The sequence below is a fragment of the Schistocerca americana genome, chromosome 2 (assembly GCF_021461395.2).
Source record: "Schistocerca americana isolate TAMUIC-IGC-003095 chromosome 2, iqSchAmer2.1, whole genome shotgun sequence".
Classification (NCBI taxonomy): domain Eukaryota; kingdom Metazoa; phylum Arthropoda; class Insecta; order Orthoptera; family Acrididae; genus Schistocerca; species Schistocerca americana.
Window position 1 is genome coordinate 844,454,694 of NC_060120.1, and position 15,873 is coordinate 844,470,566.

At 41.1% G+C, this 15,873-nt stretch overlaps 2 protein-coding genes across 2 annotated transcripts in view; both read right to left on the bottom strand.

Moving 5' to 3' along the window:
- Positions 1-539: 539 nt before the first annotated feature.
- LOC124595640 (dehydrogenase/reductase SDR family member 11-like) overlaps positions 540-15,873 on the bottom strand; it is a 47,783-nt gene continuing 32,449 nt past the window's right edge. The window contains exons 2-6 of the mRNA XM_047134472.1: positions 13,338-13,500; positions 9,881-10,010; positions 5,253-5,382; positions 2,549-2,692; positions 540-776 (exon numbers count right to left, since the gene is read on the bottom strand). Of these exons, the coding sequence (XP_046990428.1) occupies positions 732-776; positions 2,549-2,692; positions 5,253-5,382; positions 9,881-9,984 (423 nt within the window). The 5' untranslated portion in view covers positions 9,985-10,010; positions 13,338-13,500 and the 3' untranslated portion in view covers positions 540-731. The remainder of the gene's footprint in view (positions 777-2,548; positions 2,693-5,252; positions 5,383-9,880; positions 10,011-13,337; positions 13,501-15,873) is intronic.
- LOC124594482 (farnesol dehydrogenase-like) overlaps positions 13,291-15,873 on the bottom strand; it is a 34,951-nt gene continuing 32,368 nt past the window's right edge. Inside the window, exon 2 of the mRNA XM_047132858.1 lies at positions 13,291-13,500. Within this exon, the coding sequence (XP_046988814.1) occupies positions 13,291-13,500 (210 nt within the window). The remainder of the gene's footprint in view (positions 13,501-15,873) is intronic.

Sequence of the window (15,873 nt, forward strand, 5' to 3'; positions counted from 1 at the left end):
ATGTGGCGCGCGTGCAGTTGGAGTGATGTGTGACCTCTGATACCTTCAGATACGACTCTGAAAGGTGACAAGTACGTAAGCGTCCTGTCTGATCATCTGCATTGGGCATTCCGACGGACTTGGGCAATTCCATCAGAACAATGCGACACGCCATAAGTCCAGAACTGCTACAGAGTGGCTCCAGGAACAGTCTTCTGAATTTAAATACTTCCGTTGGCCACCAAACTCCCCAGACATGAACATTATTGAGCATCCAGAACTAAATTTTCACTCTGCAGCGGAGTGTGCGCTGATATGAAACTTCCTGGCAGATTAAAACTGTGTGCCGGACCGAGACTCTTTGGTAGAGCACTTTCCCGCGAAATCCAAAGGTCACGAGTTCGAGTCTCGGTCCGGCACTCAGTTTTAATCTGCCAGGAAGTTTTATTATTGAGCATATCTGGGATGCCTTGCGACGTGCTGTTCGGAAGAGATCTCCACCCCCTCGTTCTCTTACGGATTTATGGACAGCCCTGCAGGGTTCATGGTGTCAGTTCCCTCCAGCACTACTTTAGACATTAGTCGAGTCCATGCCACGTCGTGTTGCGGAGCTTCTGGGTGCTCGCGGGGGCCCTACGCAGTCTTAGGCAGGTGTACCAGTTTCTTTGGCTCTTCAGTGTACTACATACGCATGTTTTGTTAACCTTAAAATCAGAAATTACAGTACACTGAAAGAAATGTTCAGTGCAACATCACTCGTAAAATTCTCCTGTTGGCCGGATAATGATGTCGTGAACCTGAAACAAATTAAACACATTAGTTAAGAGGAGAAGTAAGGAAGAAATTAATGATAATGCCAAATACATTCGGTTTTCATAGCTGCTCTTTTTTCATTGGCTTAGAGCAGGAGTAGTGGACGTTTTTTACCTATAGCCCCCTTCGGTATCTCTGATAGCAGTAAAATTTTCTATCTGCTCATTGGCCCCACAATAATGGTGGTTTATAAAGTAGGGAAGTAACCGTACTTGGAAGAAATGATAAAGCAGAGTTATTGCAAGTTAAAGCGTGTAACTGTTACTATTTAGCAATTATTTTATGTCAAATTTTTATGGAAAGCTAATGGAAATGCTTTTAACACCCAAACCGCGTAGGACCCATCATGAATCCTAAAACGCCCACTAGTGGGCAGCAGGGGCCAGGTTGAGTACCACTGACTTATTCTATGACGTAGCATTGGAACAGTGACAGAGGATGACATCAGAAACTCCTTCCACTGTTGGGTGGGTATATGCTGCCGAATGCTTATGGAGTAAACGTTACGTTTTCTTTATTGTGGGCTCCAGGCAGGGCCGTGGTCGGTGTACCGCACGGCGGCTCCCTGTGCCACGTGGCTGCCCACCGGCAGTGGCCGGCCGTGACACGTGGACCCGTTAAGACTCAAACCAGCAGGCGCGACGTCACTTCCGCCGCTAGCATGCACTGTGGGTTCCCTTCCACCGTTCACGTTTGCTCTCATTACGGCGCAAACCACGACGGATATGTCAAATGAAAGAGGAGATCAAAGTAATTCTGTCAGCATGCAGTCGAGATTTACAATTCATATGTATGAGAAGATACAACTCCGAGAAGATGTATGTACCTGAACTTCAGCATGTAATTAACAACTTTAGTAATACTTATTTACAAAAGAGATCAAGCACTAATTGTAGCTCTTAGTATCGCACCTTGGTTGAACTACTCACATGTATCATATCATAATTAATTGAGCTGTGAGACACTTTTTTAATTTAACTTTAATTAAAATCTGCATCTAATTTAATATATGATACATATGCCATTAGCAATGCAGCATGTCTTAGTAGTCATAATGACAAACCTCGTCCAACATCTGGTCCGTACGATTTTCCTTCTGTTAATTTGCTGTTTATTTATTTGCGTAGTTTCGCCTGCAAGCTAAAAACTACTTCACCTAGCATAATTCTGAGTAGTTCAATGGAAAGAAGAGGAAAAATCCAATAACAATATGGCGCCATATGCATATTTACTGTAATAAGTTACAGCACAGAGATTACGAACTGATTTTCAGCACTGCAACAAATTTTGCATTTATTTAACTTTAGATTTTGGGCTAACTAATGCACGTAAAAATAAGCGTATGGTTTCTGTCCTGCTTAGAATTTTAGTGCACAGGTAATGGCGCAATCAAATTTTATATATCATACATGTATTAAAAGTTGTGAATCAGGCTGTTGAACGTACAACATATCAAGTGACGTAGATTCTGGGTGTTTCCATGAGGGGGGAGGTCTGGGGCCTTAAAACGGCGACAGTCATCTCGCAGTCGCTCACAGTTTGGTATGAAGCTGAAGACGCAAGAGCTATGTTGGTATGGGTGGTATATCACCGGTCGTTTGCTGCTTGCGTAAATATTGGACGACTACCACTCCATAATTACAAGTTTTATAAGTAATCTTTAAACTGCCCATACCTGCAGTATTAAAAAACTTTAACTGGAAATTTTCGAACATTTCTTAAATAAGGTAATTTGAAGTAGCAGTAGAAAACTCACCTGAACCCTTGGGGGCTGGGAAAGCATGTAGACCACGGCTTTTGCTATGTCTTCCGCTTCCAGGAAAGGCATTGTCTTGAACGTCTGTGCCCACCTTTCAGACTGGTTCATCGCATTGGTTTTCACGGCCCCTGGAGAAATTTGCTGCAAACAGAGGAATTAATTGTTAGTGTTCCATATATGTACAATGATAAGGTGATGTTTGTAATTCTGTTTTCGATACGAAGGAATGTTTTATGTATTGTAAAAAATATTGCAATTTTTAATGGTTACAGAATTATACAAGCGTAAGCGCGGAAGACCACGACGTTCTTGGACAGACCACATAAATGGAGTAATGGAAAATCAATGCATCGACAAGGAAGATGCGCTGGATAAAGGGGCTTGGCGGAGAGCAGCAGGAATACAACAAGATGTTGTTACTAATTAATCTTTTTAATCCTGTAATAATAATAATAATCTTTTAATGAATGGTATCCATACTTTTTTTTAAATTCAAGCCAATGTAATTCAGACACAGGACGACAATATGGTTTGTTATTATACCTACCGTGGGAAAGGCATCTTTTTGCTAAACATACCTATACTTGAGCTCAAATCTTTTCTTCTAAGCCAGAGTAATACCCACGCTTAGCCATTTTGACAAAATTATGTTTGAGACGGAGACTCTAAGTCGCCTTTCCCATGGGAAGGTCAAATATGTGGCTTAGAGTCTCCATATAGCACACAGTTTTGTTACATATGTGCTTGTCTACTACTTGTCTATTACTGCAAAATATATTTTTCACTAGCACACTGGACTCACATTCGGGAGGACGACGGTTCAATCCCGTCTCCAGCCATCCTGATTTAGGTTTTCCGTGATTTCCCTAAATCGTTTCAGGCAAATGCCGGGATGGTTCCTTTGAAAGGGCACGGCCGATTTCCTTCCCAATCTTTCCCTAACCCGAGCTTGCGCTATGTCTCTAATGACCTCGTTGTCGACGGGACGTTAAACACTAACCACCACCACCTATATTTTTCACTGTTCATATGTAACGTTGTTGGTAAAACTTACAATTACCAGAATTATGTTTCTGTGTTCATTATGAAGGTGGAACTTATTTTACAGCCGATATATCACTTAATTGTAGATTACAGGCTTTGTAACGATAAGACACATACTTCGAAACTAGATGCCTATGTGTATTACGACCATAATTTATTGATTATGAATTCCAGAATAAAACTCAATAAAATACACAGACGTAGGAAATTAATTCCAATGCCAAAGAAAGCACTAACTGACAGTAGCAAATACTACCGAACCGTCATTCCAATAAGTCATGGTTGAAAGACACGAGCGCAAATTATTTACGGAAGAAAGGGAAAACCTGGTAGACTCAACCTTGTGGAAGGTCAGTTTGAATTCCAGAAAGGTGGAGGAACACTCGTGGGAATACTGACTTTACGACGTGTCCTACAAGATAGCCTGAAGAAAGACAAGTCTGCTATATAGCATTCATAGAATATTTTGACATTATTTACTGGAATACACTATTTGAAACTCTGAGAGTAGCGGGAATAAAATACAAGGAGCAAAATGTTATTTACGACTTGTACAGAAGCCAGACTACAGTTATAGGAGTCGAAGGACACGAAAGGGAAGCAGAAGTTAAAAAGGGTCGATGAAAGAGATGAAGCCAAAGTTCAGGATGAAGAAATAAAAACTTTGACGTTTAGCGATGACATCATAATGCTGTCAGAAACAGCAGAAGTCTTGGAAGAGCAGTTAACGGAATGGATAGTATTTTGAAAACACAAAATGAGAACAAGTAATAGAATGTTGTCGAATTATATCAGGCGATGCTGAAGAAATTGGATTAGGAAGTGAGACACTAAGAGCAGTAGATGAGTTTTATTTGGGCACCAAAATTACTGGCGATGGCCGAAGTAGATAAAATACAAAATGCGGACTCCCGATAGAAAGGAGGGCATTTCCGAAAAGCAGAAATCTGTTAACATTTAATATAGATTAAAATGTTTGGAAGTATTTTCTGTAGGTACTAGTCTGGAATGTGGCTTTTTATGGAAGCAATACGTGCATATTAAACAGCAATTGCAAGAAGAGAATAGACGCTTTTGAAATGTGGTGGTACAGGAGAATGTTGAACACTGGACGGGTGGTTCGGATAATTAATAACGAGGTAACGAGTCGAACTGGGGAAAAATGAAGTGCATGACGCAGGTTAACTAAAAGAACGGAATTATTGATTGGACACATTGGAAAATTTGGAACTTTGTGGTAAGATATGGGACCAAAGTGCTGAGGTTATCGGCCCCTAAGCTTACACAGTACTTAATCTAACTTAAACTAAATTACGCTAAGGACAACATACACACACCCATGCCCGCGGGAGGACTCGAACCTCCGACGGGAGGAGCAGCGCGAACCGTGACAGGTCGCCCTGGACACATTCTGAGACACATAAAGGAGGAAAGTGTATGTTGGTAAAAATTGTAGAGGAGGAACAAAGCTTGACTACAACAACCGTGGTCAAACGGATGTTGGTTGCAGTAGTTGTTCAGGGAAGTGCTCAGGATAGCTTAGCGTGGATAATTGCACAGAACCAGTCTTCGGACTGAAGACCACAGTGACAACATGTTAATCAAAGAATTTCTAGGTACCTATATGTTACTGACAGGACGAGAAATGTTGTCTTACCCCAACACGAATATTGCTCTTTTTGGCGACGAGGTCCTTCCTGAGTCCTTCAGCCATGACCCTAACGGCAGATTTGTTGGCTGAGTGCATCCCGAGGCCGTCACTCAGCGTCGGGATATGGGCCGAAATGCTGGAAAGGAAAGTCACTCATACAGCGTCGCCGAAGCACAGGTTGCTCCGTATCAAATTCAAATTCTGCAAAGTGCTGTGAAATTAATGGCAGAGCAAAGGAGGGCGGCAATATTGACTACCAGTCTGCCTCTACGCGAGCTGTAATTAATCTAGCCTTGTCTTCGCAGTGCCTATGACAACGATACGTCGGGGGTGCTAGTGTATTCCTAGACTCCTCAACAATGGCTCTTGAAATTTTGTAGCTAGTCTTTCGCGGGATAGTCTGTGTCTGTCTTCACGTGCCCAACAGTTCCGCTGTTTCGTCGTCCTTGCAAGAAACCGAAGTCTGCCACGTGCTTTATCTCCTACTGAGCCTATGCGATCATTCCTTTTCATATCGCGACAAATCCCTACGTCAAGATATTTGTATGATTTAAAAAAAAAAAACAGACATAATGTTTGATGGGATAACCGCAGCATGCGAGGGTTGCTGTGTATGGACGGGTTACTCCTGTAACCGAAATTGCAGATCTGAAGATGGTTGTAGAGGAACCGAGACCGGACATGTGAATAAACATTTTTTGCAATCAAGACGAATTATAAATAACATTGGATATTTGTATGAGTCGACTGTTTCCAGCTGTGACTCATAGTAATTGTACTAATAGGATATTTTGTTTATGCATTTTGTAAAGTGCACAGTTCTATATTTTTGAATATTTAAAGCAAGTAACCAATCATAGCATCTCTTTGAAACCTTATCATTATCCTACTGGACATTTCTGCCGTTTCTTTTCAGGTAGTACGTCGTTTCAGATAACTGCCTCATCTGCAGAAAGTGTGACTTTACGGTAATGTCTGCCAGATCATCAATAAATAACGCGAATAGCAAGGATCCCAACACACTTCTCTGGGCAGACTGAAGTTACTTTTACATCTGTAGATGACTCTCTACCCAACATGTTGGAACCTCCTCACCAAACAATTCTTAATCCTTTCACAAGTATCGTTTGATACTCCATATTGCCGACCTTTCTGTAACAAGTGCTGGTGCGATACAACGTGAAATGCCTTCCAGAAGGTAATAAAAATAGCATGCCACTCGTTGGTCCAATCCTTCGTTTTCGCGATGTGATATGAGAAAAGCGCGAGTTGGGTTCTCATGACCGATGTTCGGAAGTCCAAGCCAATTAAAAAATGGTTCAAATGGCTCTAAGCACTATGGCACTTAACATCTGAGGTCATCAGTCCCCTAGACTTAGAACTACTTAAACCTAACTAACCTAAGGACATCACACACATCCGTGCCCGAGGCAGGATTCGAACCTGAGACCGTAGCAGCAGCGCAGTTCCGGACTGAAGCGCCTAGAACAGCTCGGCCACAGCGGCCGGCTCACGCCGATTAGAATAGGGGAAGCCATTCTGTTCTAGATACCTCATAACGTTTCATTTCAGAACCGTAATGTATCCTCTCCCTCCAGTGAGGATGTTTGTGATTTTTAAATTTAAATAAGAATGTACCATGCTGACGAAGGGAAGACAAATCACAACGCCAACGAGAAAAGAAAACGTACAGTTATGAAAATTGGGAAGAAGACGTTGAACCTTACACTATTTTTGTGGTATAAAATGAATTTATAAGAGATTATTTCTTTACTCTTGCGGGTTTTGCTACAAGACCAGAAGTGGTCGTTGGTGACGTAAGACTGTGTCATTGTTTTCAGTGCAAAGAAATAGCCTGCATAGTAATAATAATAATAATTACAATTAGACATCGTTAAAAATATAGGTTCAATTTACAAATGTCGGAATGTGAAAACGACAGCGTGCTTATGACGAGTGATCATTGCGTCACAAAACTGACTACTCCTAACTAATTTAAAAGGCCAAAAGTATACGAAATATTTCATTTTACAGGAATGACAGGGTAATGCACTTCACAACCAAAATAAAGTCGTAAATGGCGTACAACAGAAATCATGGTACCAGAATGATACAACATTCTAATAGTGAGGTCCGAAGAAAGAGAAAAAGAGGAAAGACTGTCATTTCTCTTATTTTTTAAGAAAAATGATCGAAAATTTCATAGGTGGTTATGGCATCGAAATATAATTACTAATGCATTTTAAAGCTACATCTATGAAAATTGCTAACTGACTTCTCGCTTAGAAGCAAAAAAAAGGAAACATCTTTCAGTGGTTTTGGAAATTCAGCCCCCTAAAGAGGTGAAATTGGGGATGAAAATTTTAAGATATTATTTCATTATGAAAGCATTTTCAAACCTAAATCAGCGAAAATTTGTATTTGGGTCCTCTGTTAGTAATAAAAATCACATGTTTCACGGGTTTTGAAAATCCAGTCTCACAAAGTATGAAATAGTGGATAAATATTTTTAAGAAAATATTTCGTCATTTAAAAAAAATTTGAATATAGTTTTATGAAAACTGTTACTTCACTTCTCGATTAGGTATAAAAAAATATGTGTTAGAGGACGAAAGTTTTTATTGAAATATCACCGCAAGAACGCAAAAGTCATGACTAATCAAAAACGTTGGACTCCAGCTACCAGAATCGCTTTTTGGGAGGAAGTACAATCGGAAAAAACCATTCTTCTATGGCTTTAATTGGCGTGAAAAGTTTAGAAGGTTTTAAAACTTGTAACTTATAAACTCGATTAATGAAAAAGAAAAACCCTCTGTGCATACCACACAGTCTATGCAAGCGAAGCAGCGATCGATAAGCTAGTTATTTAACAAAATAGTTAAGAAAAATTTCCCAGTATTCTTTCTGCAGCTCTCGTAGGTGCCCGACCTTTATTGATCGTTCCCATACGAACTCAGTATTGTCGAGAAATACCGTAAAACACTGTTCACCAGGTAGATTTTTAGCAACTGTAATAAAATAGTGCAGGTCACATTTTTCTTGTAAGTTGTATGAAAGGTGCCGATGCGTTATGTTTACAGTGCGCTTTTAATTTCATCCGTAACAGTTTTATAGCGTTACTAGCCGACTGTAACATTCTATAACCGTGGATCAAAAGTTAGTGTTCGGAATCATACTCTTGTCAGTAGATATTTTGATACTTTTTATTAGTGTCAGCATCATTCAGCAAGTGTTAAAGAGAATTACGGAATAAAATTGTTGATGTCAGGCATCTTCCCTGGTTCCAAAGTAACACATGTTGCCACTAGCGTTTCTATCATAGGATGAAAAATTCCCACTCCCACTCAGACGCTAATCAACAGCGATATTCAGAAAGATTTAATAATTAGTACTAACAGCTCGACTAACACTATTTTAAACCAATTAACGGACATATACGTACGTTTTCCGTTGTATCATGCATCCTTGGTGTGTGACATACAGCATTAGAACCATATATCTACTACCGATACTCTCGGAAAAAGTACACAAAAGTAATTACTCTTCAGTTAAAGATATTCCTACGACGGTTTTGCAGACAAGAAGCTATCAGCCCATAAAACACGCCGGGATGACCTGTGTAGTCTCATTTGTAAAATTAATACAGATCAAGTGAGTATTCACAAGAAAATATAAGTGCCTTTGCTACAATTTTTAGGTCTGAAGCAGAAATTCAACCAATAGTGTTTAGCAATATTTTACAGAAAAAGAAACGAGATAACACTTAGTTGTCAAAATATCTTCGTTTTAATAGCTGCAACTTCGAGCACTTGACAAGTACGCAATTTTCAATCTAAATCCACAATAGTTCGAGTGTGTCAGTCGGTATGAGTAAGGACTCTTAGGACTTATGTTGACCCATTAATATATTTTGTCCTGCTCTGTGTCAAGAGACGACATATTTTGCAGATTTAGATCAGGTCTTGCATCCGTGTAAGAAGCCTGAAGTTCGAACCACTTGGGACTGAAATCGAAAGTATTTAAATTTGGCATCAATAAACGCAGCTAGGTCGAAAAAGAACTTCTTTCTTGTGTGAAATATCATAATGTACCATTGACACCCACACTTTATGTACAAATGTATACGGACGTCGTATGACAACAAAGAGTGTAGCAACGTTCATCATCAGTATCGAGATTGCGAACTCTTTACGTCAGTAAGCATTTGATTATTGGTTACCAAGAATTTTGGGAACGTTAGTATCACTAAAAGAAGAAAAGTAGTATATATCTAAATGTCAACAAGGATGTAAAGTACTGCTTGGGTGACAGATGAATCACTACTAGAATTAGTCCCACTACAGTCACTACTGCAGCATCTACTTACCAAATTATTCACAGAAGTTTGTACATGTGTGTGTGTGTGTGTGTGTGTGTGTGTGTGTGCATGGCCGCTTGTAGGGGCCTCATCAAAGTCCTGGCTCCTACCTGCTTACGTGAAAGTGTGTGTGTGTTTGTGGGTAGGAGGTGTGGGAGGGGGGAGTGGGGGCCGTCGCCTTTAGGAGCCTCATCATCTACCTGCTTACGTGGGTGTGTGTGTGTGTGTGTGTGTGTGTGTGTGTTACGAGCGTCGCCACGTAAGCGCTGGCTCCTACCTGCTGATGTGGATGATGAAGCCGTCGTCGACGCCCCTCCTCATCATGTCCTGGACCGCCTCCCTAGTACAGATGGCCAGGCCAAGCTCGTTCACCTCAAACATCTGTCACCAGTGTTCTGTTTTACCGGCTGTAAAAGTCAACACAGTTGAACATCAGTCACTTTTCTAAATATGGTTACATAATTTAAATCGCAGTTTGGCGCAACAATTTCAGAGCAAGAAGCAGGTTATAAAAGTATGCTTAAAAAAAGAAATCTATCAAGAACAAGTTAAAAGGAGCCGTGGTACGTGTTGTGCTAATGTTGAATTTTCATTGTTCATGACTCGTTACTTTGGTTTTAAGGTTCGCCATATTAGAGGGAGTGAGAACGAAGTAGCCGACGCTCTGAGTCGCGTATTTTCAGGCCATTCTCCGGAAGATGAGGAATCAGTAGAACCCTAGCCTTGAGACCAATTTTCTTCTGTCCGAAACTCCTGGGCTATTCTGTGACCTAGCCGCCAAACAGGCCCAAGATCAGCGCTGGGGACCCATCAGGCAACAATTGGCTGATGGAGAGGTTGTCCCGGGTTATTGTCTTCGAAAGGGGAGTCTCTGTAGGCAGGAAGATCAGGATCAATTTAAGGTATGTGTCCCTCAGGAGTTAATTGGCATGGTGCTTAGATACTTTCACGATTCGGCCGTTGGGGGACATTTAGGATTCTATAAAACTCTGAACCGCGTTCGTGAAAGTCTGTTTTGGCCCAAGCTCTACCGGGACGTTAGGCAATTCGTAGGGGACTGTGTTCGATGTAGGCGTGCCAAACCGGATGCGGGTCCGAGCAAGGGGTTGTTACAGTCAGGTAGGGAAGAGTACCCCCTGGATCGGATTTTTATCAATTACATCGGCCCTCTGCCCCGTACTAAAAGAGGAAACAGGTACATACTGGTTGTTGTTGATGCCTTCACCCGTTTCACGTGGGTTCTGCCCACTCGTGGCGTTACTGCCGAAATTACGGTGCAACAGCTGTCTAGGATCATCTCCTGGTTTGGGCCTCCAACAACGCTCCCACCTTCTTATCTAAGGTGTTGAGAGGGTTTTGCCTTGCTAATGGGATCAAACACATCGCAACTACTCCCTATTATCTGAAGTCATCCTTCGCAGAGGGTGTCAATCGGAATTTGAAGGCCGCTCTCTGCATTTATCATTCACGAACACCTACGCATTGGGATGCTACCTTACCCTGGCTAAGCCAAGCCTTCAACTCTGCCAGGCATGAGTCCACGGGCACTGCACCTAGCCGTTTAATGTTTGCTTATGTCCCGAACTCGCCACTCTCCAATTTATGGGACATTAACGTCCTTCTTCCACGCCAGGTTACTCCAGCGAGTTTGCGGGAAAATTGGAAACGGGCTAATATCGATCTGGCCCACCGGCGCCAAGCCACTCAGTATAACAAAGGTAAGGTCGGGGATCTCGTGTTCGTCAGGGATGTTGCTGGCGGTACCGGGTTTGGTCCAAAAGGCAAGCTTATGCCACGATTCAGGGGCCCGCGCCGGATACTGAAAATCATGAGTCCGGTCAACCTTGTAGTCAAGGATCTCTCGTCTGGCCGTAATTCCAGGGTGCATCTCAGTCAGGTTAAACCAGGTTAAACTCAGGAACCGGGGTACCCCACAGTCTGCCGCGGTTCCTAACAAACCCCCCACCCCCCCACCCCCGGTCATCTTTGTGGGGGGGAGATTGATCCGGTGGGTTTCTGGCGCCAGGCGATATCGTTTCTTACTTCCATCTTTGATCGTTGTCCATGTGCCTTGTTCTCTTTGCGTCTTTGAGGCAGGATTTTTATGGTGGCGCGCGTGCGCAAGTCGAGGAGGGTGGGTCCGCGCATGAACCGAGTCAGTCTGTGACGTGACGTGCTTTCGATGTTGTCGTTGTGCGGAGTGGCCGACACGATGTCACGTGGCACGGCCGTATGCCGTGAGGACCAGTTGAGTTGGAGCAACGAAAAAGCATTGGCCGCTGCCGGAAAGTATTAAAGTTGTATTGACATGGCTGGCCAGTGGCGAACAGGATTTGCTAATACCTCGAGAGCTATGTGGATGGGTGGCGTGTGAATTTCACATGAAGAAGAAAAAGTTAATCGCCAAGCTTTCGTGGTGGAGTTCTCCTTCTATATATAGTGAATATTATTGTGTACTTAAGGACTGTTGTCTGTTGCAGTTGCTCGTGCTAGTGGCCAGCAAAAAATTCACTACAGTGGTGGCAAGGCGAGTTATGTTCTGGAACGGCCATGAAATTATGTTACTAAAGTGGCTAGAAATAGCGCCTCGCATTTGTAAGTTTGGATTTGGTGCTTAGTCGCATGCTGAAGGTAGCTGGATCACTTGAACGTCATTTCTTAATTTAGTTATAGATTTATAATTTTCTGGTTTTACGAATTAGTGGTAGTTGCTGTTTCTTAATAATTTCTTGTGTGTATGGAACGCAAGTGGCCATGATAAGTGTAGGTCACATTGTGTTTTATCGTCGGATAGAGGCCGTGTGTATTTTGGTCTGTGGTCATAGGGGCCGTGCTTATTGCATTAGCGAGCTATTGAAGTGACATTAGTTTTCTATTGCAATTTCATGTACCTATCTGAAGGTTGATTTCACGTTAGGTACTGCACGAAACAAACACATTTTTAAGTCCTTTTTTTATTTGGCCTTTGTGCTACTTTCGATAGGTATCACTGAGGAGGCGCAATCTCCAATTCATAATTTGTAACTCACCAGACATTTTTATGTTAAATACAGATCTGAATGTCATTTTCACCACAGTTGTCACACACCACAGTAGAGGAGATCGTCCTGTGAATCATATAAATTGTGTTAAGCATTTATTGTGTTTCTGTGGAATAACAGCTCAGGAAGTCAACCTGCCATTTACCATACGAGTGTGGACGAGAGATCTTGAGGCTGCACCCAACCTGGCCAGAGTGCCGGACCAGTAGGCGTTAATTCTGTTCGCAGTGGCGACACACGTCTGATTCGTCTCCTTGTCTTGACGTGTATCGTACTTCTTTGTCGATATTAAAATGTATAGATACGCTGCAATATTAGTAAATTTTTACTGTAGCTGATAATGCATTCAGAATGAATTTTCACTCTGCAGCGGTGTCTGCGCTGATGTGAAACTTCCTGGTGGATTAAAACTGTGCGCCGGACCGAGACTCGAACTCGGGACCTTTGGCTTTCGAGAGCAATTGCTCTGCCAATTGAGCTACCGCAAATGGATTCACGTTTCGGAGGTCGCGCTTTGGCATTTCAGTTTGTGGAGCACTTGCCCATGAAAGGCAAAGGTCCCAACTTCGAGTCTTGGTCCGGTAAACAGTTTTACCCTTCCAAGAAGTTTGATAATGCACTTTTCACATTTTTGATCATTTATACATTAATTCAAGGAAAATTCTTTAAAATCTGAAATATTTGCATACATACATATAAAATCAGTGTCGTAGTCGGTACCAGCGCTGTTGACCAGGATGTCGACTCCATTGAGGTTTTCCCTAATCCACTTGAAAGCTGAGAGGATGCTTTCTTCTTTTCCCACGTCTCCCTGAAGAGCGTACAGTTTTCCTGGCGACCCCTTCACTTCAAGGGCCTAAGGTGAAACACAAAGAACGCTTGTAAATGCTTCATAAGACAACAATGGCACAGCGATATGAAACACGGCCCTGATATGTTGCTCTACTACAGAATGTTAGACATGTTGTTTCATGCACGGTGCAAGCGCTGGTGCTCTGTTGTGTGGGCAGCCTTGCGGTCGTTGCCTGCCTCTTGGGCCGTCTGTGCGGACACTGTGGCGGGTGGCGTACCGGTTTTAACTGAGAAAGAAGTAGACGAGATAGGAGCGGCCTTGGAAAGAGGAAAGGGAAAATCGTTGCGCTGTGAAACTCGACATACTGTTGTGGCAGTGACCTCTGCTACAAATATCGCTGTTCACGAATTCAAACAGAAACTTGACAAATCAACGGTAGTGTGTCCATTCACCAAGTCACATACTGCTAGCGCGAAAAATAATTGTCGGTACGCCTCTGTATTGGCTCTTATTTCTCTAATTTTCTCGCCGTAGTCATCACGCGAGGTGTATATGCTGTCAGACTCTTCTCGGAAAGCGCTTTCTCGAAATTTCAGTTGTGAACCTATCCATGATGCGCAACGCGTCTCTTGTAACGTCTCCCAATGTAGTTTGTTGAGGATCCGGGTAACGTTCTGGCACTGACTAAACAATCCCATGACGAAATTATTAATTGAAGCCAAAAAGAGGCGTATTACTGTTAATAATATAATTGAACTATAAAGTTCGAATTAAGGAAATGTAAAGCCAATATGAAAGCTGCTAACTTTTTATATTAGCGGTTAAACTCCGTTAACATTTCTAAAATTTATATAGTTTAAATAAAACATTACATTTTCACTGTAAAAATAATATATCTATATTTATAAATACCTAAAAGTAAAAATACTTCCTTAACATCTTCAGTGTCACGCTCTAATTATAAGCTATTTAAGTACACGAAAAACAACATCACTAAAATAAATATTCAAAAAATAAAAGTTAAAAGATAAATCTTGAAATTAGAATCATATCAACCCTGAATATGTCCAATTAAATAAATAAATAATCTATATAAACCATGGCCACCAAATAACTCACCTCAACCATAATCAAATGATTTCGATGAATAATAACCTAACTTTAAAGGAATATATCTAACAAACTTAGTTGAAAGAAAAGGTATAAATCATATAGAACCAGCAAATCTAACAAAAGGAAGCATACTTAAAGAAAACAAATTATGTGAAAAATCAAACTTAGAAATAAGATAACCCAAATAAGCACCTAAAACAACAACTGTAATAGTCTAAAACTTTAAATAATAAGGTAAAGCAATCATATGAGGAAAAGGAAAAATTAATCAAGATAAAAGACTACCACCAAAAACAGCAACAAACAATAAACCAATCATACCAAACGAAATATAATAACCCTTATCATCAAACGAAAATCTAGAATAAAAATTATTATCCCCAGATATCGAATAATAAAATAAACGAAAAGAATAAGAAACAGTTAAGCCAGTAGAAAAAAATAAAGAAAAATAAATTAAACAATTAATTCATCTTAAACAAACCATTTCAAGAATCAAGTCCTTTGAATAAAACCCTGCCAAAAAAGGTATACCACACAAAGATAAACTAGAATCATTAAAACAAACAGAAGTTAAAGGTATAAAATTAACATTGAGCCTATAAAACGAATATCCTGAGAATCCTTTAAATTATGAATTATTGAACCTGCACACATAAATAATAATGTCTTAAATAAAGCATGGGCTAATAATCTCTCTCTCTTCTATCAGTTCCTACCTGGTCAGGGTCCTATATTGATGAACAACGCTCAAGTATCGGTCAAAGAAGTGCATTATGAGCCACTTCCTTCGTGGGTGAGCTACATTCGCATGAATATCAGCCTGACACGCACTTTTCCTTCCAATTGTTTTATGCTACCATTCTACTAAACGTCCCTCTGGATAGTTACTCCTAGATATCGTTTCCAGCAGTCTCTCACGAATAGTGTAGTTGTACTGTAGTGGCTTTCTTGTCCTACGTATGCGCAACTAGTTACAGTTATTTACGTTCAGGGTCAACTGCTAGAGCCTGAACCACTGATTAGACTGCTGTGAACGTCATTCTGAAAATCGCTACTGCCTTCTGGCGTTGCTATTTTGTTATAGATAATCACATCATCTGCGAACAGCCTTAAAGAGCATCCATCGCTTTCTACTGGATCATTTACATACGGCATATTTTAAACAGCACTGGTCCAAGCAAACGCTGTAGTTTTGAAAATCCTCATCAGTTACATGTAGAGGATTTATATTATGTAAAAATCTGACTGTGGTCAGTAATTAGTGTAATATAAATTACTGCAACAATTTTTTTTTCCGCCTAGTTCTGGTAGGCACGCGAA